The 14,408-nt window shown below is 64.1% G+C and overlaps 1 protein-coding gene across 1 annotated transcript; it reads right to left on the bottom strand.

Annotated features, from left to right (window-relative positions):
- Positions 1 to 2,526: 2,526 nt before the first annotated feature.
- On the bottom strand, positions 2,527 to 12,875 carry MMP17 (matrix metallopeptidase 17). Its single transcript, XM_044241027.1, has 9 exons — positions 12,734 to 12,875; positions 11,796 to 11,925; positions 11,069 to 11,352; positions 10,232 to 10,408; positions 8,773 to 8,872; positions 7,873 to 7,955; positions 7,602 to 7,754; positions 3,564 to 3,821; positions 2,527 to 3,042 (listed from the first exon to the last, which is right to left on the bottom strand). The coding sequence occupies exons 1-9, from the start codon at positions 12,771 to 12,773 to the stop codon at positions 2,717 to 2,719; spliced, it is 1,551 nt and encodes a 516-aa protein (XP_044096962.1). The 5' UTR covers positions 12,774 to 12,875; the 3' UTR covers positions 2,527 to 2,716.
- Positions 12,876 to 14,408: the final 1,533 nt, after the last annotated feature.

The following is a 14,408-nucleotide window of genomic DNA, read 5'->3' as shown; positions in this document are numbered from 1 at the left end:
ATTTGGAGGCAGGATCCTCTGGGTGGTGAGATTAGATGAGGGCCCAGAGGTGGACCCCCTGTGGACCAGTGTCCTTGCGCAGAGCTCAGGACCTGCTCTTTCCCCACAGACACAGCGAGAATATGACGTCCGTGAGCCAGGATGCGCGGGACAGAAGTCACCAACACCTGTCACCGGCCAATTCCCGCCTCTAGAGCGGTGTTGGCTATTTGGGCCTGTCTGTGACACTTGCCACACCGCCTGAGCCAAGCTGTGCCTGTGCCTCCGTTTCCCCACCTGCTGAGGGTAGGGGGTTGTGCGGCCAGAACTGCTGTGTTCTGGACCCTGAAGTCACCTGTGCAGGTGTGTTTTGTGAACTTGCCACCCACGCACACGGAGGCCGGCCAGCACCTGGGCCTGGCATGTGGGACGAGGGGGGTCTTTGTCCGCGCCGCTGTGGTGCCTGCCCTCTGGCCTTTCTCAGAGGGGTCTCGGGCCTGTCACAGGGCTGCTGGTCCCCTGGGGGGCCATGGCTTCCCTGCGCAGAACCAGCACAGCTGGGGTAAAGACTGGCTGAAAAATCCCTAATTCCACACAAAATGTCTGGGTGCCTAAATGGTGACTCACCTAAAATTGAAAGACTGTGTGGGCAGCATCATTCTGGGACATTCCTGCTGTTTACTTCTTCACGCAGCACGGAAGGGGTGGGGAAGTGTGAAGAGCAGTTGTCTTTAACCCAGGGCTAGGAGCACAGCCCGCATTAAGACCCCTGCTCCGTGCCGGCTGTGCACCCTGGGGACTTGGAGACCCTCTCTGGGCTATTGCCCCAACAGCACAAGGTGGGCCCAAGGTGGGCCCCCACAAAGCTGCAGGAGGAAAGTGGGACCCCGCTGGAGCGCCCCACCCGCAGGGCAGGGGTGGCTGCGCCTCCGCGTCCAGGGTGGGCTGTGGCCCTGGCTCTGCTCTCTGGGTGTCAGGTAGGGGTGGGACATGGGGCGGCAGGTGGTGAAGTATGAACGTTTCTGCCCCTCCCTGAAGTCAGCGGCTGCAAGGGGGGGTGCGGGATTGGACAAGCCCCTCCTTTGCAGGGAGGGAACCCCCATGGGCTGGCCCTGCCCTCCTGGGTCCCCCTATACCCTAGACATTTGCACCTTCCTTCCCTGGCCAGCCTCTTCCATCTGACCACATAACCGGCTCCTCCCTTTGCTTCTGCCCATCCTGCTCAGGCTTTCCGGACCCCCAGGAGAGCAGAGCGTCACCCAGCTGGGGGTTAACACACGTGGCAGGTGCACCCACTGTGCTCTGATCGTGGGGAGCAGGGCTGGGAATCTGCATTCTACCAGGTCCCGGGCATGCCAGTGTCTGGGGTGCTCGCTCTAACAGGGCCTGGCAGGCCCTCTGTGCACCCACCCTCAGGCCTGTGGGTGCCTCTGGAATCAGAGGGGTCACCACCCCTCTCTGGGGAAGGGGCGAGTCCCAACACCTGGGGGAGAGGTGGGGGGCAGGCCTGGGTTAGGAAGGGAGGAGCAGCTGGGGGTAAGCCAGCCACACCCATCCCCCCAGGCCTTCTCTCCTGACTTTGGGGTGCACCTCTCCCTGCCTCTCCAGGTGAGAGGGCGGTTCCCAGACTAGCCACCCAGCCGCCTCCCTGCACTTCCTGCTGGGTGGCTCCCTGGTTTTGGCAGCCGGTGTCCCACTGCCATCCCGAGAACAGGCACGGTCTCGTTCTGCACGTCCCCGCAGAGCAGCAAGCGCACAGGGAGGGGCCTCATCAGCGAGCCCGGGGCACACACGCCCGAGCCCCCGGCTCTGAGACCTGCCTGCGGGGGAAGCAGGCTCCTGTCCCAGGACTGAGCCTCAACTCCCCTGCCTGGGAAATGGGTGTGAGGACCGAGGGATGGGGATCGGGAGGTGCTGGATAGGAAGGGGTCAGTGAGCCCCAGCGAGGAAATGGGCACGGCACAGGCCTCTTCCTGGAAGCCCTGGTCCCTCCCAAGGGCAGAAGGGTCTGGGGCAAGTCTGCATGGCCCCTCCTGCCCCGAGGACATTCACCCTGCAGCTCCTGCCTGCAGGGCATCAGGGAGCTGAGGCTGAGCCAGGAGGAAGCAGGGAGAGGTCATGTTTGTCTGAAATGTGTCAAGAAGTGGGCCGACCTCCGCCCCATCCTGGGGGCTCACGTGTGGGTTGGAGGCAGCTGCAGGCCCACAGGAACAGGAGTCAGGGGTGGACAAGAGCCCCCCCAGGGGTGGGTGGAAGCACCAGCTGCCGCAGTCGGGGCGCCAGACCAGGTTGGTTGGTGCTGGCGACGGCTGCAGCTTGGCTCTGCGTAGGCGGAGGTCCCCAGGCCCACCCAACGCCCGTCCCCGCCCCGCGTCCCCGGGCTCATCACTGCGTCCTGGCGGTGCAGCGGCAGGCTCCCGTCCCTAGCCTGGCCTGGCCGGCCTTGCCTTGCCGAGTTTCCCCAGCTCAACAGCCGGCAGTCAGCCCCCGTGCTGGCCGAGCGCCTGAGGGGCAGCGCCCTCTGCTGGCCTCTTCGCAACACGCGGGGTGTCGGGGGTGCGACCCGGTGGTCTCTGCTGGGAGTCCGCAGTGCGTCCTTCTCCGCCAGGCTGGAGCCCCAAGGCCACGTGTGGCGCTGCAGGAACTCTTGGTCCGGGCACTGGAGGGGTGGGGGCATCGCCCATGTTCGGAGAGACCCCAGCCGTGGCCCCTCTGCCCTCTCGCAGGCTGGCGGTGGTCAGAGTGCCAGGGCCCTGGCTGCTGTCCACAGGGCGCTCGGGGGCAGCAGCAGCGAGGCGGCCAGCAGTGGGCCCGAGGCCCCTGTGGGAGAAGAGGCGGCCGAGGTGCAGGAGCAGACCTCGAAGGCGTCCTCAGCGCGGCTCTGGCCGTGCTGTCCCGGCTGGGCGTGGGCCCTGGCCTCTCCGCCCGCTGCCTCCGCGTCCGCATGCGGGTCTCTGCAGACCAGCCAGTCCCGCGCCGTGGACTGCGGGTACCCGGGGGCGGCCTCCAGCTCACCATCCAGCACCTTCCAGTACTCCTTGCCGCGGAAGAAGTAAGCAGCACCTGGGGGAGAAGAGACTGTGAGCGGTGGCACCGTGGCACGCAGGGGTGAGGCCGAGGGAGCCGAGCACAGGCCAGCGGGGAGATGGGGGAGAGGCGTCTTCCATGATGGTCTGTCTCAGCCTTGGTGGCTGTCTGCGGGCAGCCCAGCCTGGGCCTCCCAGGGAGAGCCGGGGGCACCCGTCAGGAGGCAGGGGGACAGACGAGAGAATGCTCGCTCTCTTACGGGATGTGTATTGAGGGCCTACTATGTGCCAGGCCGCTCCAGTTGTTGGAGACAGAGCGTTGAAAACAGAAAGGAAGCATCTGGCCCCATCAGCAGCCCCTGTGCAGGGGAGATGTGTTCTCCCCTCTGCCAGGTGGGGCTGCACCACACGGGCTTGAAGCAGGTGACCGGGCTGTGTCTGCAGGGTGCGGGGCAGGTGCAAAGGCCCTGGGGCACACAGGTGCACGAGCCGGCTTCCAACGAGTCTGCCCTGATCCCCGTTCCGCCAGTGGGGAGATGGAGGCTGCGTGGGGCTCACCGTCAGACCAGCGCATGGCATCGTCGAGGGTGCGGGGGATGCCCCTCCACGGGGGGCTCCGGGCGGGGTGGCCGGGGTCCATGCGCCGCGTGTGCTCATCGAAGCGCCAGTACAGCTCGTCCTTAAAGAAATAAGTCTTGTCATTGTGGGCCCAGGCGAAGGCAGCGTCGACGCCGCCCGGCGGGAGGCCGAAGTCTGAGACGGGCCGTGGGTATCCTTCCTCTACGTTATTGTCCTTAAATACCCAGTATCTGTCTCCTGGGGGTGAGAGAGAGCGCCGTGGGCCAGAGCTCGGCCCACCCCGCGGGGCGCAGGCTCCAGCCGTCCCTCTCCTTGTCGCCAGCCCCGTGCCATCGCCAGCCCCACCTTGCCCCGGTGTATTTACTGAGCACCTGCTCTGTGCCCGGCACGGGGTCGGCCCACCTGCCGGCAGCCTGGGGACCCGGGTGCTGATGAGGCACCCGCTCCACAGACAGGGGACAGATGGCCCGACCCCCGGAGGCCGGGGGGCTCTGACCCAGCGGGGCGTTGTCGTCTTTGTGGGCAGAGACAGGAAGGCCACTGGTCAGGGCCTGACGCGGACATGCGGTTCACCTCTGTCCGCGTTCACACAGAAGCGAGACGTTTAGAAATCACCAAGAACTTGCATTCCATATGTCAAATTAAAAAGAAACGGTTTAGGGGTGCCTGGGCTCAGTGGGTTAAAGCCTCTGCCTTCAGCTCAGGTCATGGTCTCAGGGTCCTGGGATCGAGCCCCGCATCGGGCTCTCTGCTCAGCGGGGAGCCTGCTTCCCTCTCTCTCTGCCTGCCTCTCTGCCTACTTGTGATCTCTGTCTGTCAAATAAATAAATAAAATCTTTAAAAAAAATAAAAAAAAGAAACAGTTTAGGGTATTTGTGGGGGGCACATCCTTGACTGTGCTTGGGAAATATTACTACGTTGTTCTGCCCGTCAAGTTCTCCCCTCTGGCCTGGTGATGAGCGGCTCTTCAATACACAGGAGAGGAGCGGGGAGCAGGGGGAGGGCAGGGAAGAACACAGGTAAAAACCTTTTGCCAGACAAAGGATTAGACTAGACATTTCCCCAAGGAAGATGCTGAAATGGTCAAAAGGCAACATGGGTCGATGCCTGAGGTCACTAATTAGAGATGTGAGGATTAGCGTGGGGAGGATGTGGAGAAAACGCGCCCTGCTGGAACGTAACTCCGCTGGGAAAACGGTCTGGACGGTCCCCAAAATATTCCACACAGAGCCTCCAGCAATCCCGCTTCCCGGTAGATACGGGAAGAGTCCGCAGCGGGTCTCAGGCGGTCCACGGGCACCTTCGTTCCAGCAGCATCCCTCACAGGTGCCGAGAGGGGGCAGCACCCCCAGCGTCCGCGGGTGGGCAGTGGACACACACTAGGTGGCCCGACCACACAATAGATCACCTTGAAAAGGGTGGACACCGGGGGTGGGGGCGGGGTGGGGGCCGGTGTTTCCTGGGAAGACGGAAGCGTCCTGGAGGTGGACGGTGGTGGCTGCACACCGTGGGAAGGGGCACATGGACATGTTAAGATGATAAAGTTTTAGGTGCTTCTTTTTTTTTTTTTTTTTTTTTTTGACCACAGTTAAAAGCATAATTTAAAAAAATCCTCAGCCAGAGACAGGAGACAACTGGATTGCCTGAGTGGGGAGGGGGCGCCTGAAGCAGACCCCCCCCCCACAGCTCCCCTACAGCTGAGGGGGGCGGAGGGCAGCTGTGCCCACAACGCAAAGGGCAGGAGACACGGGACGAGGGAGGGCTGAACCTGGAGGGTGCGTTTGCCGGGGTGGGCGCAGTGGACGCTGCTGGACGGCCCCCACTGCGGACGGGGTGGCCTAGGACACATCTGTCCTCGAGGCTCCTGTGGAAACGTGCGAGAGCAAAAGTCACTCAGGAGAAACTGCCGGGTGACCTGCCCGGGGAGGGGGGAAACGGTCTGGACGCCACGGAGGCGCCTGGGGGCAGGCAGACGCTCGTAAAGGGTCCCGGTGTTGGCCGCTCCCTCCCACCGATTCAGGAAAACACAGGCCCGGAACCATCCGTAGGAAGGAAAGGAAGCAAACAGAGTAAAATGTGAACATGGGGGCGAAGCTGGATGAAGGGCACGTGGCCTTCACGGGCTGTTTCTGCAACGTTCCCGGAAGTCCAAGATCACCGCGCTGCGCGGTGGAGCCACCTCCCAGCTCCCGCCGGAGCCGTGAGCCAAGGGACAGCCAAGCGCGCAGCAGCTGCTGTCCGCCCGGAGGAGGGAGGCAGCAGGCGCGCCCCGCGGCCCCCCACGCGCGCCACACGCTCTGAGTGGCGGGGCCCCATCCAGGGAGGCCAACAGGCAGCGCCAACGGCATTGCAGGCGGCGTGTCCCCTTTGTCTGGCTTTGCTCTTCCTGAAGGTTGAAATAACAGGGGCCATCGACAGGGAGCCCCCCGGAGCCTGGCTCCCGAGTCGCCCCGCACACGGGGACCGGACCCACGGGAGCCGGAGGGGATGGACCGACCACCCCAACAGCTCACGGCTGACAGCTGCCCAGCCCCAACCAGGCGTTGGCAGGTGACGGGCAGGAGCGCGAGAAACGTGCGGAGTATCTGCTACCTCCTCAGAGAGACAGGTCCCCCGTTCGGGCGCGAAGAGCTGCTGCGGCGGGTTGACAGGGCTCCCCAAACGCATGCCCACTTGGACCTCGGCATCAGACTCACGGAGGAACGGGGTCTTTGCAGGTGAAATGAGTTAGAAGTGAAGTCACGCCGGAGTCAAGGGGTCCTCACATCCGCTGACTGGTGTCCTTGTCAGAGAGGACGCAGTGAGACATACAGAGGGACAGAGCCCGGAGGGACACAGGCAGGGCCAGGTGGCGAGGGACAGTCTCCCACGCAGCCTCAGAAGGAACCAGTCCTGCCAGCACCGGGCCTGGGGCCTCGGGCCTTCGCGGCTCCTCTCCCCGCTCGGTGGGACGTGGGCACGGGAAGGGCAGGGGGCACGCGGCTGACCGGCTCCATCTGCCCCGCTGGCCTGTACTCAGCTCAGGCCCCAGGAGGCCACACCGTCTGAGAGCTGGATGCTGGTGCCGCGGGGGTCTCCCGATGTTCAAATGTTGAGAAATAACCCCGATTTAGGAGACCGTCTCCTGTAGCTCCTACCTCCCTGCCGTGGCCTTGGGGTGCAGGACCAGGAGGCAGAGATTCTGCCAGTCAGGGGGCCCACAGCATGTGGCTCCGGGGGTCCCCGGGTGGGGAGGGGTCAGCCTCTGGAGCCTGCACAGAGCTGGGCTGGACAGTCTGGGTCAGGGCAGGAGTGTGGCTTCCGCCCGGGGAAGTGGGGTGGCTCACCCCAGAGCACAGCGCACAGGGCAGCACATGTGTGACGGCGAGGCGCCCTGCCCGAGGTGCCCACACACCCGTGGGACTCCTGCCGCGGGCCTTGCATCCAGTCCACGCCCCAAGAGCAGGCAGTGCCTCCCCAGTTCAGCCCAAGGAACCCTGTGCCCAGGGAGGCGTGAGGCGTGAGGGGGACAACACCCAGCTGGCAGCAGACGCATCCACAACCACACCACGAGGAGCCCTGGAAGGTGTGGGGCCTGGCTGGGGCTCCCACGTGCAGAGAACAAAACCAGCTCCCTCCCCGTGGGTGCACACCTGCACTTCTGGGCTCCCGCACCCCACTCTGGCCTCACCCCCTCCTTGGGAATCTGGGTGCCCAGCAGGATGGTTCTTGCCTTTGCATTGGCCATTCCCTCTACCTGAATGCTGTTCCCTCAGCTCTCCCTGACCCTAACTCCCTCATCACGTGCAGGTGCCAATCGCCTGCTGCGGGCACGAGGGGGGACCCCTGCCTGTGTTGCACACCCAGCAGCAGCCATGGCCACCAGCGTGTGAGGACACAGTAGGTGCTCAGTAAATACACTCAGGCCTTGTGCCCGTGGGTGAGCTGTCTCCACCCCGAGCAAACCGCAGGGCTCCCGGGGCATGGCCCAGGCCCCAGCAGCCCTGCGGGCAGAGCGCCGGGTGGGGGTCCGCCCACCTTTGAAGAAGACGATCTTGTGGTCGCTGGCACGCTCATACACGGCGTCCACACTGTCCAGGCGCGGCGGCAGACCCCGCCAGAACCGGTGCATCTGCGCGGGCCGCAGCGACACCAGGTGCCCATCCCGTGTCAATCGCCAGAAGTACTTTCCTGTGGGGACAGAGAGGGTGTGGGGCTGCAGACCCACCCACCCCCCGCGTCTACACCTGAGGGGCCCACCCTTCCATTGGTCAGCCACTCACTGGGCGCCTGACCTGGTGGTGGTTACCTTTGAAGAAAAAGGCCTCCCCGCGGATCTGGGCCACAGCATCGAAGTCCGTACTGCAGCGGTGGGGCACGTCCTTCCTGGGCCTGGGGGCAGAGAGAGCCAGGGGGCCTGGGGAAGGGGCTTGGGGGAGGGGCAGTGGGAAGGGTGGCTGGGGGAGAGAGAGGTGGGTGGGGGAGAAGGGGATGCTGGGGCTGGGGGCAGAGAAGGGGAGAGGGAAGGGGGAGGGGGTAAGAAAGGGAGAGGTGGGGGCTGGGGCAGAGAAGGGGAGAAGGGAGGGGTGGTGCAGAGAGAGGGGAGGGCTAGGACAAGAGTAGGGGGGTGGCTAGGGAAGAGGGAGGTGGGTAAGGGCTGGAAAGAGAGAAGGGGTATGGGTAGGGGAAACGGGGTACTGGGGCGGGGGCGGAGGGGGGGCAGGGGGGAGGGGATGTGGGGGCTGGGGGCACAGACCCAGGCCGGCTGGCAGGAACCCCCTTCCTGAGCTGCTCTGAGGAGTTGGGCTTTACAAAACCCTGGAAAGAGCCCCCACATCACTGCCTGCGGGCTCGGAGGTGCAGGACGATGGTGTGTGTCAAGACAGAAAAGGGAATTAAAGGGAGCTTTGTGTGTCAACTACACTTAATAACCCAAAACCCACAGCCTGCACCCCTTTCCCGGCGTCCAGAGTGCGGAGGGAGGGGGGCATCGGGGAGCATTACAGGGTGCATATCTGGGGTAAAGGTGAGAGGTTCACCACCTCTGTTGCCCAGGGTCAGGGTGAACAGGTGCCCCTCTGCTATCTGGGGTTTAAGGAAAGGGACGCGGCCCCCAGAGCTGTGGTTTTCTCAGAAGAGCCGGGAGGTTCTGAGCCACAGTCAGGGGTGGTGCCAGCCATGGTGTGCAGACCAGGGGCCCACGGCTTACGGGGAGTTGGACCGATTGTCGGGGGGCTCGGGCAGGAGTGGAGGCTCCTCGGGCTCCAGGGTGTCTGGCTGCGCCGTGGGGGACACAGACTCCCGCACGCCTGTGGGGACAGGGGGACGCATTAAACCTGGGAGTCCGCCTCCCTGCAAACCCCACCCGCTCCCCGGGACCCCTGGACAAAACCTCGGCCGCTGGGTGGCAGGCCCGACACGTGCGCAGGACGCAGAGCGTTGCGGCATGAGTAGGAGACATGCGGGTCCCCAGGAATGCTCCTTGACCTCTATCCCCCCAGGCCCCTTCTTGGGTGCAGAATGAGGTTGCCTCCCCGACCCCTTCATGGGGAGAGAACCCAAAGAGCCAAACACAGGGGTTCCAACCGAAACATGTCTGTGAATGAGCACAGCAGCCAAAACGGGGGAAACGCCCCGTGTGTCCACCAGCTCGAGTGGACAGAGGACGCTTAGCTACCGAGGGAAGGAAGCGGTGGCATGGGACGTGGGCGGGTGGCTGGCAGCCGGGAGAAGAGGGCGCTCACGGAGAGAAGCCGACACAAAAGGCCACACAGGTGCGTTCCATTTGTGTGAGAAGTCCATGGCCGTGCACACAGAGAGGAGGTCGGTGCGGCCGGGTGGGGGAGGGGGGAACAGGGGTGATAAGGAATGTTCCAGAACCAGGCAGAAGTGGAAAATGGGCAAATGGTCAGTGGTAAAGGCCACCGACCTGTATACCCTGACTGGTTAATGGGGTACCTTTTACTCTCGTAGGGGAAGCCCAGAGGCTACAGAGGGTGGAGGGCGCTGGGGAGCTCGCGGCAGTGGGGGAGGGGCTGCCATGAGCAGGAAGGGGAGCAGGGTCTGGCCATGGTGCGGGGGCGCGGGGGCACACTGGGGTCGGGGCAGGGAGACCAAAGCCGCACACAGGGATGGGAGACCCATCTGGCCCAGGCTGGCAGGCTGGGGCCTCCTCCCGTGCCAGTTCCTGACGCGTCCGCAGCAGAGCAGGTCCCCAAGGCAGGCTCTGTCGGGTGCCACAGGCCACCCGGCCTCCCATCTCTAAGTGGGGGTGGCTGGTGCTCCCTTATAGCTGTGAAGACAGGGCGCCGCCAGGCACACGTGTGGTCTGCACAGGCCTGGGGTGCCGTCTGTGCCCGCCGTGGTCTCCGCCGACAGCTGTCTGGGGGCTGGCCCGGGACCTCGCCCGGGGCTCAGAGGCTCCGGGGCGAGCTCTGTTAGCAGGACTGCAGGCCCTGCATCCAGGGAGCCCGGCGACAGGCCGTTTCCTCACCCCACACGCACGGGGGTGCAGCTAACGTGCGCCACTCAGAGTGTAGACGTTGAGCTCGCGCGAACAGACAAGACGGAAAATGCCTTCCTCCTAGGGCCTTCTGTGCACTGGGGTCCCTTGCCTTTCCGTCCCCATCCCTGGGGACTCTCGTGGCTGACTCTGGGGGAGGACTCACCATACAGTTGCCAGACCCGTACCCTGTCCTCATAGGGGAGGCGGTAGTGCAGAGGGTCGCCCACTGGGCCCTGGTAGTAGGGCTGCATGATGGAGCTTGTGGCCGCCACGTGGCTCAGCCCGATGGCGTGGCCAAACTCGTGGACAGCCACCGCGAACAGGTCCATCTGTTGGGTATCTGGGAACACGGGGAGCAGTGGGTCAGCGGAGGCACGGCCAGCCAGGCTGAGCCACAAGGATAGGACAAGCTCGTGCAGAGGCTAGGGGCACCCATGGGGGGGTGTGATGTGAGGGGTTCACTGTCCTGGTTCATGCCGAGGCCCTCCGTGGGTCTACAAGGGCTTCTTGGGCCTGAGCTCCCGCCATGCAAACGACCCACAGGCGCTGTGGGGTCCTTGCGGGTTCCTCAGGCTGGGACTGGCTCCCCCCAGGCCAGAGTGTGGACTGACCCCACAGCGGACCCCATCTCTGGGCGCATATCCGTGCCCTGGGCCACGGGACTCCGCCCCTTTGCCCACCTTGGGCCTGGGAGCCTGTTCCAGGGCCAGTGGGGCTCAGGGAGCGAGGGGACGAGCGCGTGAAGGCCCCCAGAGGCTTGCAAGCTTCCGCCGCCTCTTGGAAGCTGGGACCAGGGTAAGGACCAGCCCACTCAGCCCATCAAGGGGGAGACACCTCGAGCCACGCCTGTGAGCCCAACATCAGCCGGACATCTGGACGGCGGGTGGAGGCTGGCCTCCCTGCGCGGGACAGTCACATGCCGCTCTGGGCCGTGGGGGCTCTTCCTCCCCTGGGCCTCTAACCCGCGGGGTCCATGGGACTCAGCCTCAGCCTGACATACCTGAGGAGCGGAAGGCCCAGGGTTCGTCATCGTCAAAGTGGGCGTCCCCCGCGGCGTGGTGGTCTCCGGGGAAGAAGGCGTGGGCCACGGTGCCGCCGGGGCCGTCGAAGGGGTAGGCATCGTTGTGGTCAGCCGTGGAGAAGTCGATCTGGATGTCCGCCGCGCTGCCTGCCACCTCGTGGAAGTTGAGGGGCGTGATGTCGCTCCAGACTTTGAGGGCGTAGTGCATGAGTGCGCGCACCGTGTCGCGGCCCAGGGGCGAGTCCCGTGGGAACGTGCGGACCCTGGGGGAGTGGGGTCAGGGACCGAGGTCTGTCCACCAGGTGCAGGCCCTGTCCCCACCCCGGGCCGATGGGGGTGCCCACATCCTTCCCCAGGGCTGCCCACCCAGGCTTTGTTGGGAAACAGGCTTTTGTGGTTGGAGTTAAGAGTGAGACGAGGTCTCCTGCATGGGGTGAGTCAGAGGACACGGCGGGGGATGCAGGGTCCAGGGAGAAGGCCACGGTGGGTCGGACACGGCCAGTAGCACCCAGCAGAGATGCTGGGGGCGGTTCCCCCACCGGCCCGCCATGGAGCCTCGGAAGGAGCCAGCCCCGCAACCCCCGGACCTCCGGCTTCCAGCCTCCGGAACTGAGGACACCCCCCACCCCCGTGCATGAAGCCTGGCTCACAGGCGCCAACCTCTGACACTGGGCCCCAGAGGGTCCGGCAGGCACAGCTCACCCACCTCCAGGACAAACTCCGTCTGTTCCACGTGGTCGGAGCTGGAGCCTGGCGCCTCCTTCGCGCTGGTGCTGCGGCCGGGAGGTCGGGGAGGGAACACCGCGGGGTCTTCATCAGCGCCAGGGTAGCCTCGTCTGCAGGGGCAGCTGGAGGTCAGGTCCCCTGGAGCTGGCACCAGGCTCAGGCCCTCTTCCCCATGCCCTACCCAGGACTCCAGTGTGCCAGGCCTCACCGTCGGGGGAATGTCCACCACCAGGACAGGGGCCACGCAAAGCATTTACTAACCACGGCAGTGCCCAAACCCATCGGAGGGGTCGCCGCGGGACCCTGGCCGTGGGAGGCAGCACAGCCCCAACCTGCATCCCACAGGCTGATGCTCCCGGTGGCTCAGAGCACACGCACCTGACCAGCTCTGCTGTGACACGGACATTCACGCCTCCTCTGAGGCCTGGGCACAGAGGCGCTCCCTCCGCCCATGGAAGGGGCTCTCCAAGCCAGGGATTTGTTGCCAACATGTAAAAACTGGTGTGCTCACATAAACAGCCCAGATTTCTGGTTTCCCGTGGAAAGCTGCAAGTTTGGGCTGCACAGATCTGCCACTTGCACGGGACAAGAATCAACTGGGACTGTGGTCGGGCAGATCGCACCCCGACAGCTGGCCCCCTAGGCCCCCATGGGCTCAAGCATGTGAGACCTTGCTGGACGGCATGCAGATGGGTCTGGGCACAGCTGGCTCACACTCTCCCCACACTGCACCCACATGAGCGTGCTGGTGGTGGTGAGCATGCTGGGGAATCCATGTCCCCAGGGACAGCGGGCCCAGCCCTAATCCCACTCTCCACAGGCAGGCTGGAGAGGGCCAAGGGTCCCAAGGGGTAGCCAGGGTGGGCCCAGGGGGCAGTCAGGGGAAACCCCATCTCCCACCACCACTGGAGGACTGACCCAGGATGCCGGTGGCCTCCAGACCTCCGAACCGCTGCATGGCCGCGATGGCCTTGGTCAGCTCCTCCTGTGTCTGCAGCTGCCCTGTTGTGGGGTCTGCAGGGGGCAGGTAGCCGAACCTGCTCAGCCACTCCTAAGAGCAGAGAACAGAGTGAGGCGTGGAGGTGGCGGGCTCAGTCCCACAAGAAGAGCTGCCTGCACTTGAGGTGAGGGGTAGGCCTCTTCCCACCCTGATCACCACCGGCCCCGGCCCCCCATTAGCCCACAGGGTACCTCATGCCCACTCTTTAAGTTACTTTATGGACAGATGCTGGAAAAACATCTTAATAGACTTGATGCCCCTTAGAAGGGTTGAGCTTATGCAGTGCACCACCTGTACGACTGTCCATGGCAGCCCATCCCACCTCACTTCTCCTGAGCCAGAACATACCCAGGGCACACTTGAGAAAGTGAAATTATAAAAAGGTTATTACATGTGGCAAGTGCCAAATTCAGGCCTAGAGCCGCCTTGGGAGGCAACAATCTAGGACCCGAGGTCTGAAACCCACACTAAGGGTAGTAGGCTCAGACTTCGGCTTTAAGAATCTGGTCATGGGGCACCTGGGTGGCTCAGTGGGTTAAGCCGCTGCCTTCGGCTCAGGTCATGATCTCGGGGTCCTGGGATCGAGTCCCGCATTGGGCTCTCTGCTCAGCAGGGAGCCTGCTTCCTCCTCTCTCTCTCTCTGCCTGCCTCTCCACCTACTTGTGATCTCTCTCTGTCAAATAAATAAATTAAAAATCTTAAAAAAAATTAAAAAAAATATGTTTAAGAATCTGGTCATGAGCAGCCCCCACCCTCCTCACTGGGGAAGGGACCATCCCAGCGGGTGCCTTCCCCCGCCCAGGCCAGCTGCTTCTGACAGGCTGGGGCTGAGGCGTGAGAGAGAAGGACCGCCCCCGCCCCCCACCGCCCTGCCCCGGCTGGCTGGCCTGTGGGTCAAGGTAAGAGCTGGGTCTCTGCATTGAGAGGCTCCACATCCCCCACCCACGAGAGTTCTTTGGGGCTCAGGAAGGAGTCCTGGTACCCCATTCCCGGGGTCTCCAGGGAAGTCTGGCAGGAGACTCCCATTTTTGGGCTTAGAGAAGCCAAGAGCACTTCAGGCAGTTTTGAAACATTTGCCAATGCTGAAAAGCAGGCTTTAGCCGCCAGTCCGAGTGGCCAGCCCAGGTTAACTTGCAGAAGAAGGGGCAGCTGAGTGCAGGCACGGCCCTGGACAGGGCTGGCTGCCTCCAAGGTCAGTGTCCACCCCCACTTGCCCCAGCCCTGGGAACACTGCAGCCTGCGGCACCCCCGTAGTGCAGGGCCCTGAGATGGGGCCGAACCTGAGGGGCTGGCCAGGGAGCCCCCACCCGCAGGCAAGGGCTGGGGGTGACCGTGTCCTCAATCACACTTCCCACTTCCCCCCTCCGTGGGTCCTCCTGACGACATCAGCATCACAGAGCAGTCCCCCCTGAAGCCCCAGCTGTCTCCTCCCTGGGGCCCCTAGAGGCCCCTGCGGTCCTGGGGGCGAGGCTTCTGGGTCCATTCCTGGACAGTGCAGGGTGGGAGGGTGGGAGCACCCCACCAGCTGGCCAGAGGAGATCCTAAGGAGGAATCTGAGAGCAGGATAAGTCCCTGGTGGGTGTGGGGGGACGC

The sequence above is a fragment of the Neovison vison genome, chromosome 3 (assembly GCF_020171115.1).
Source record: "Neovison vison isolate M4711 chromosome 3, ASM_NN_V1, whole genome shotgun sequence".
NCBI classification, from domain to species: domain Eukaryota; kingdom Metazoa; phylum Chordata; class Mammalia; order Carnivora; family Mustelidae; genus Neogale; species Neogale vison.
The sequence above is the reverse complement of the archived record's forward strand: the minus strand, read 5'-3'. Positions and strand labels throughout refer to the sequence as shown.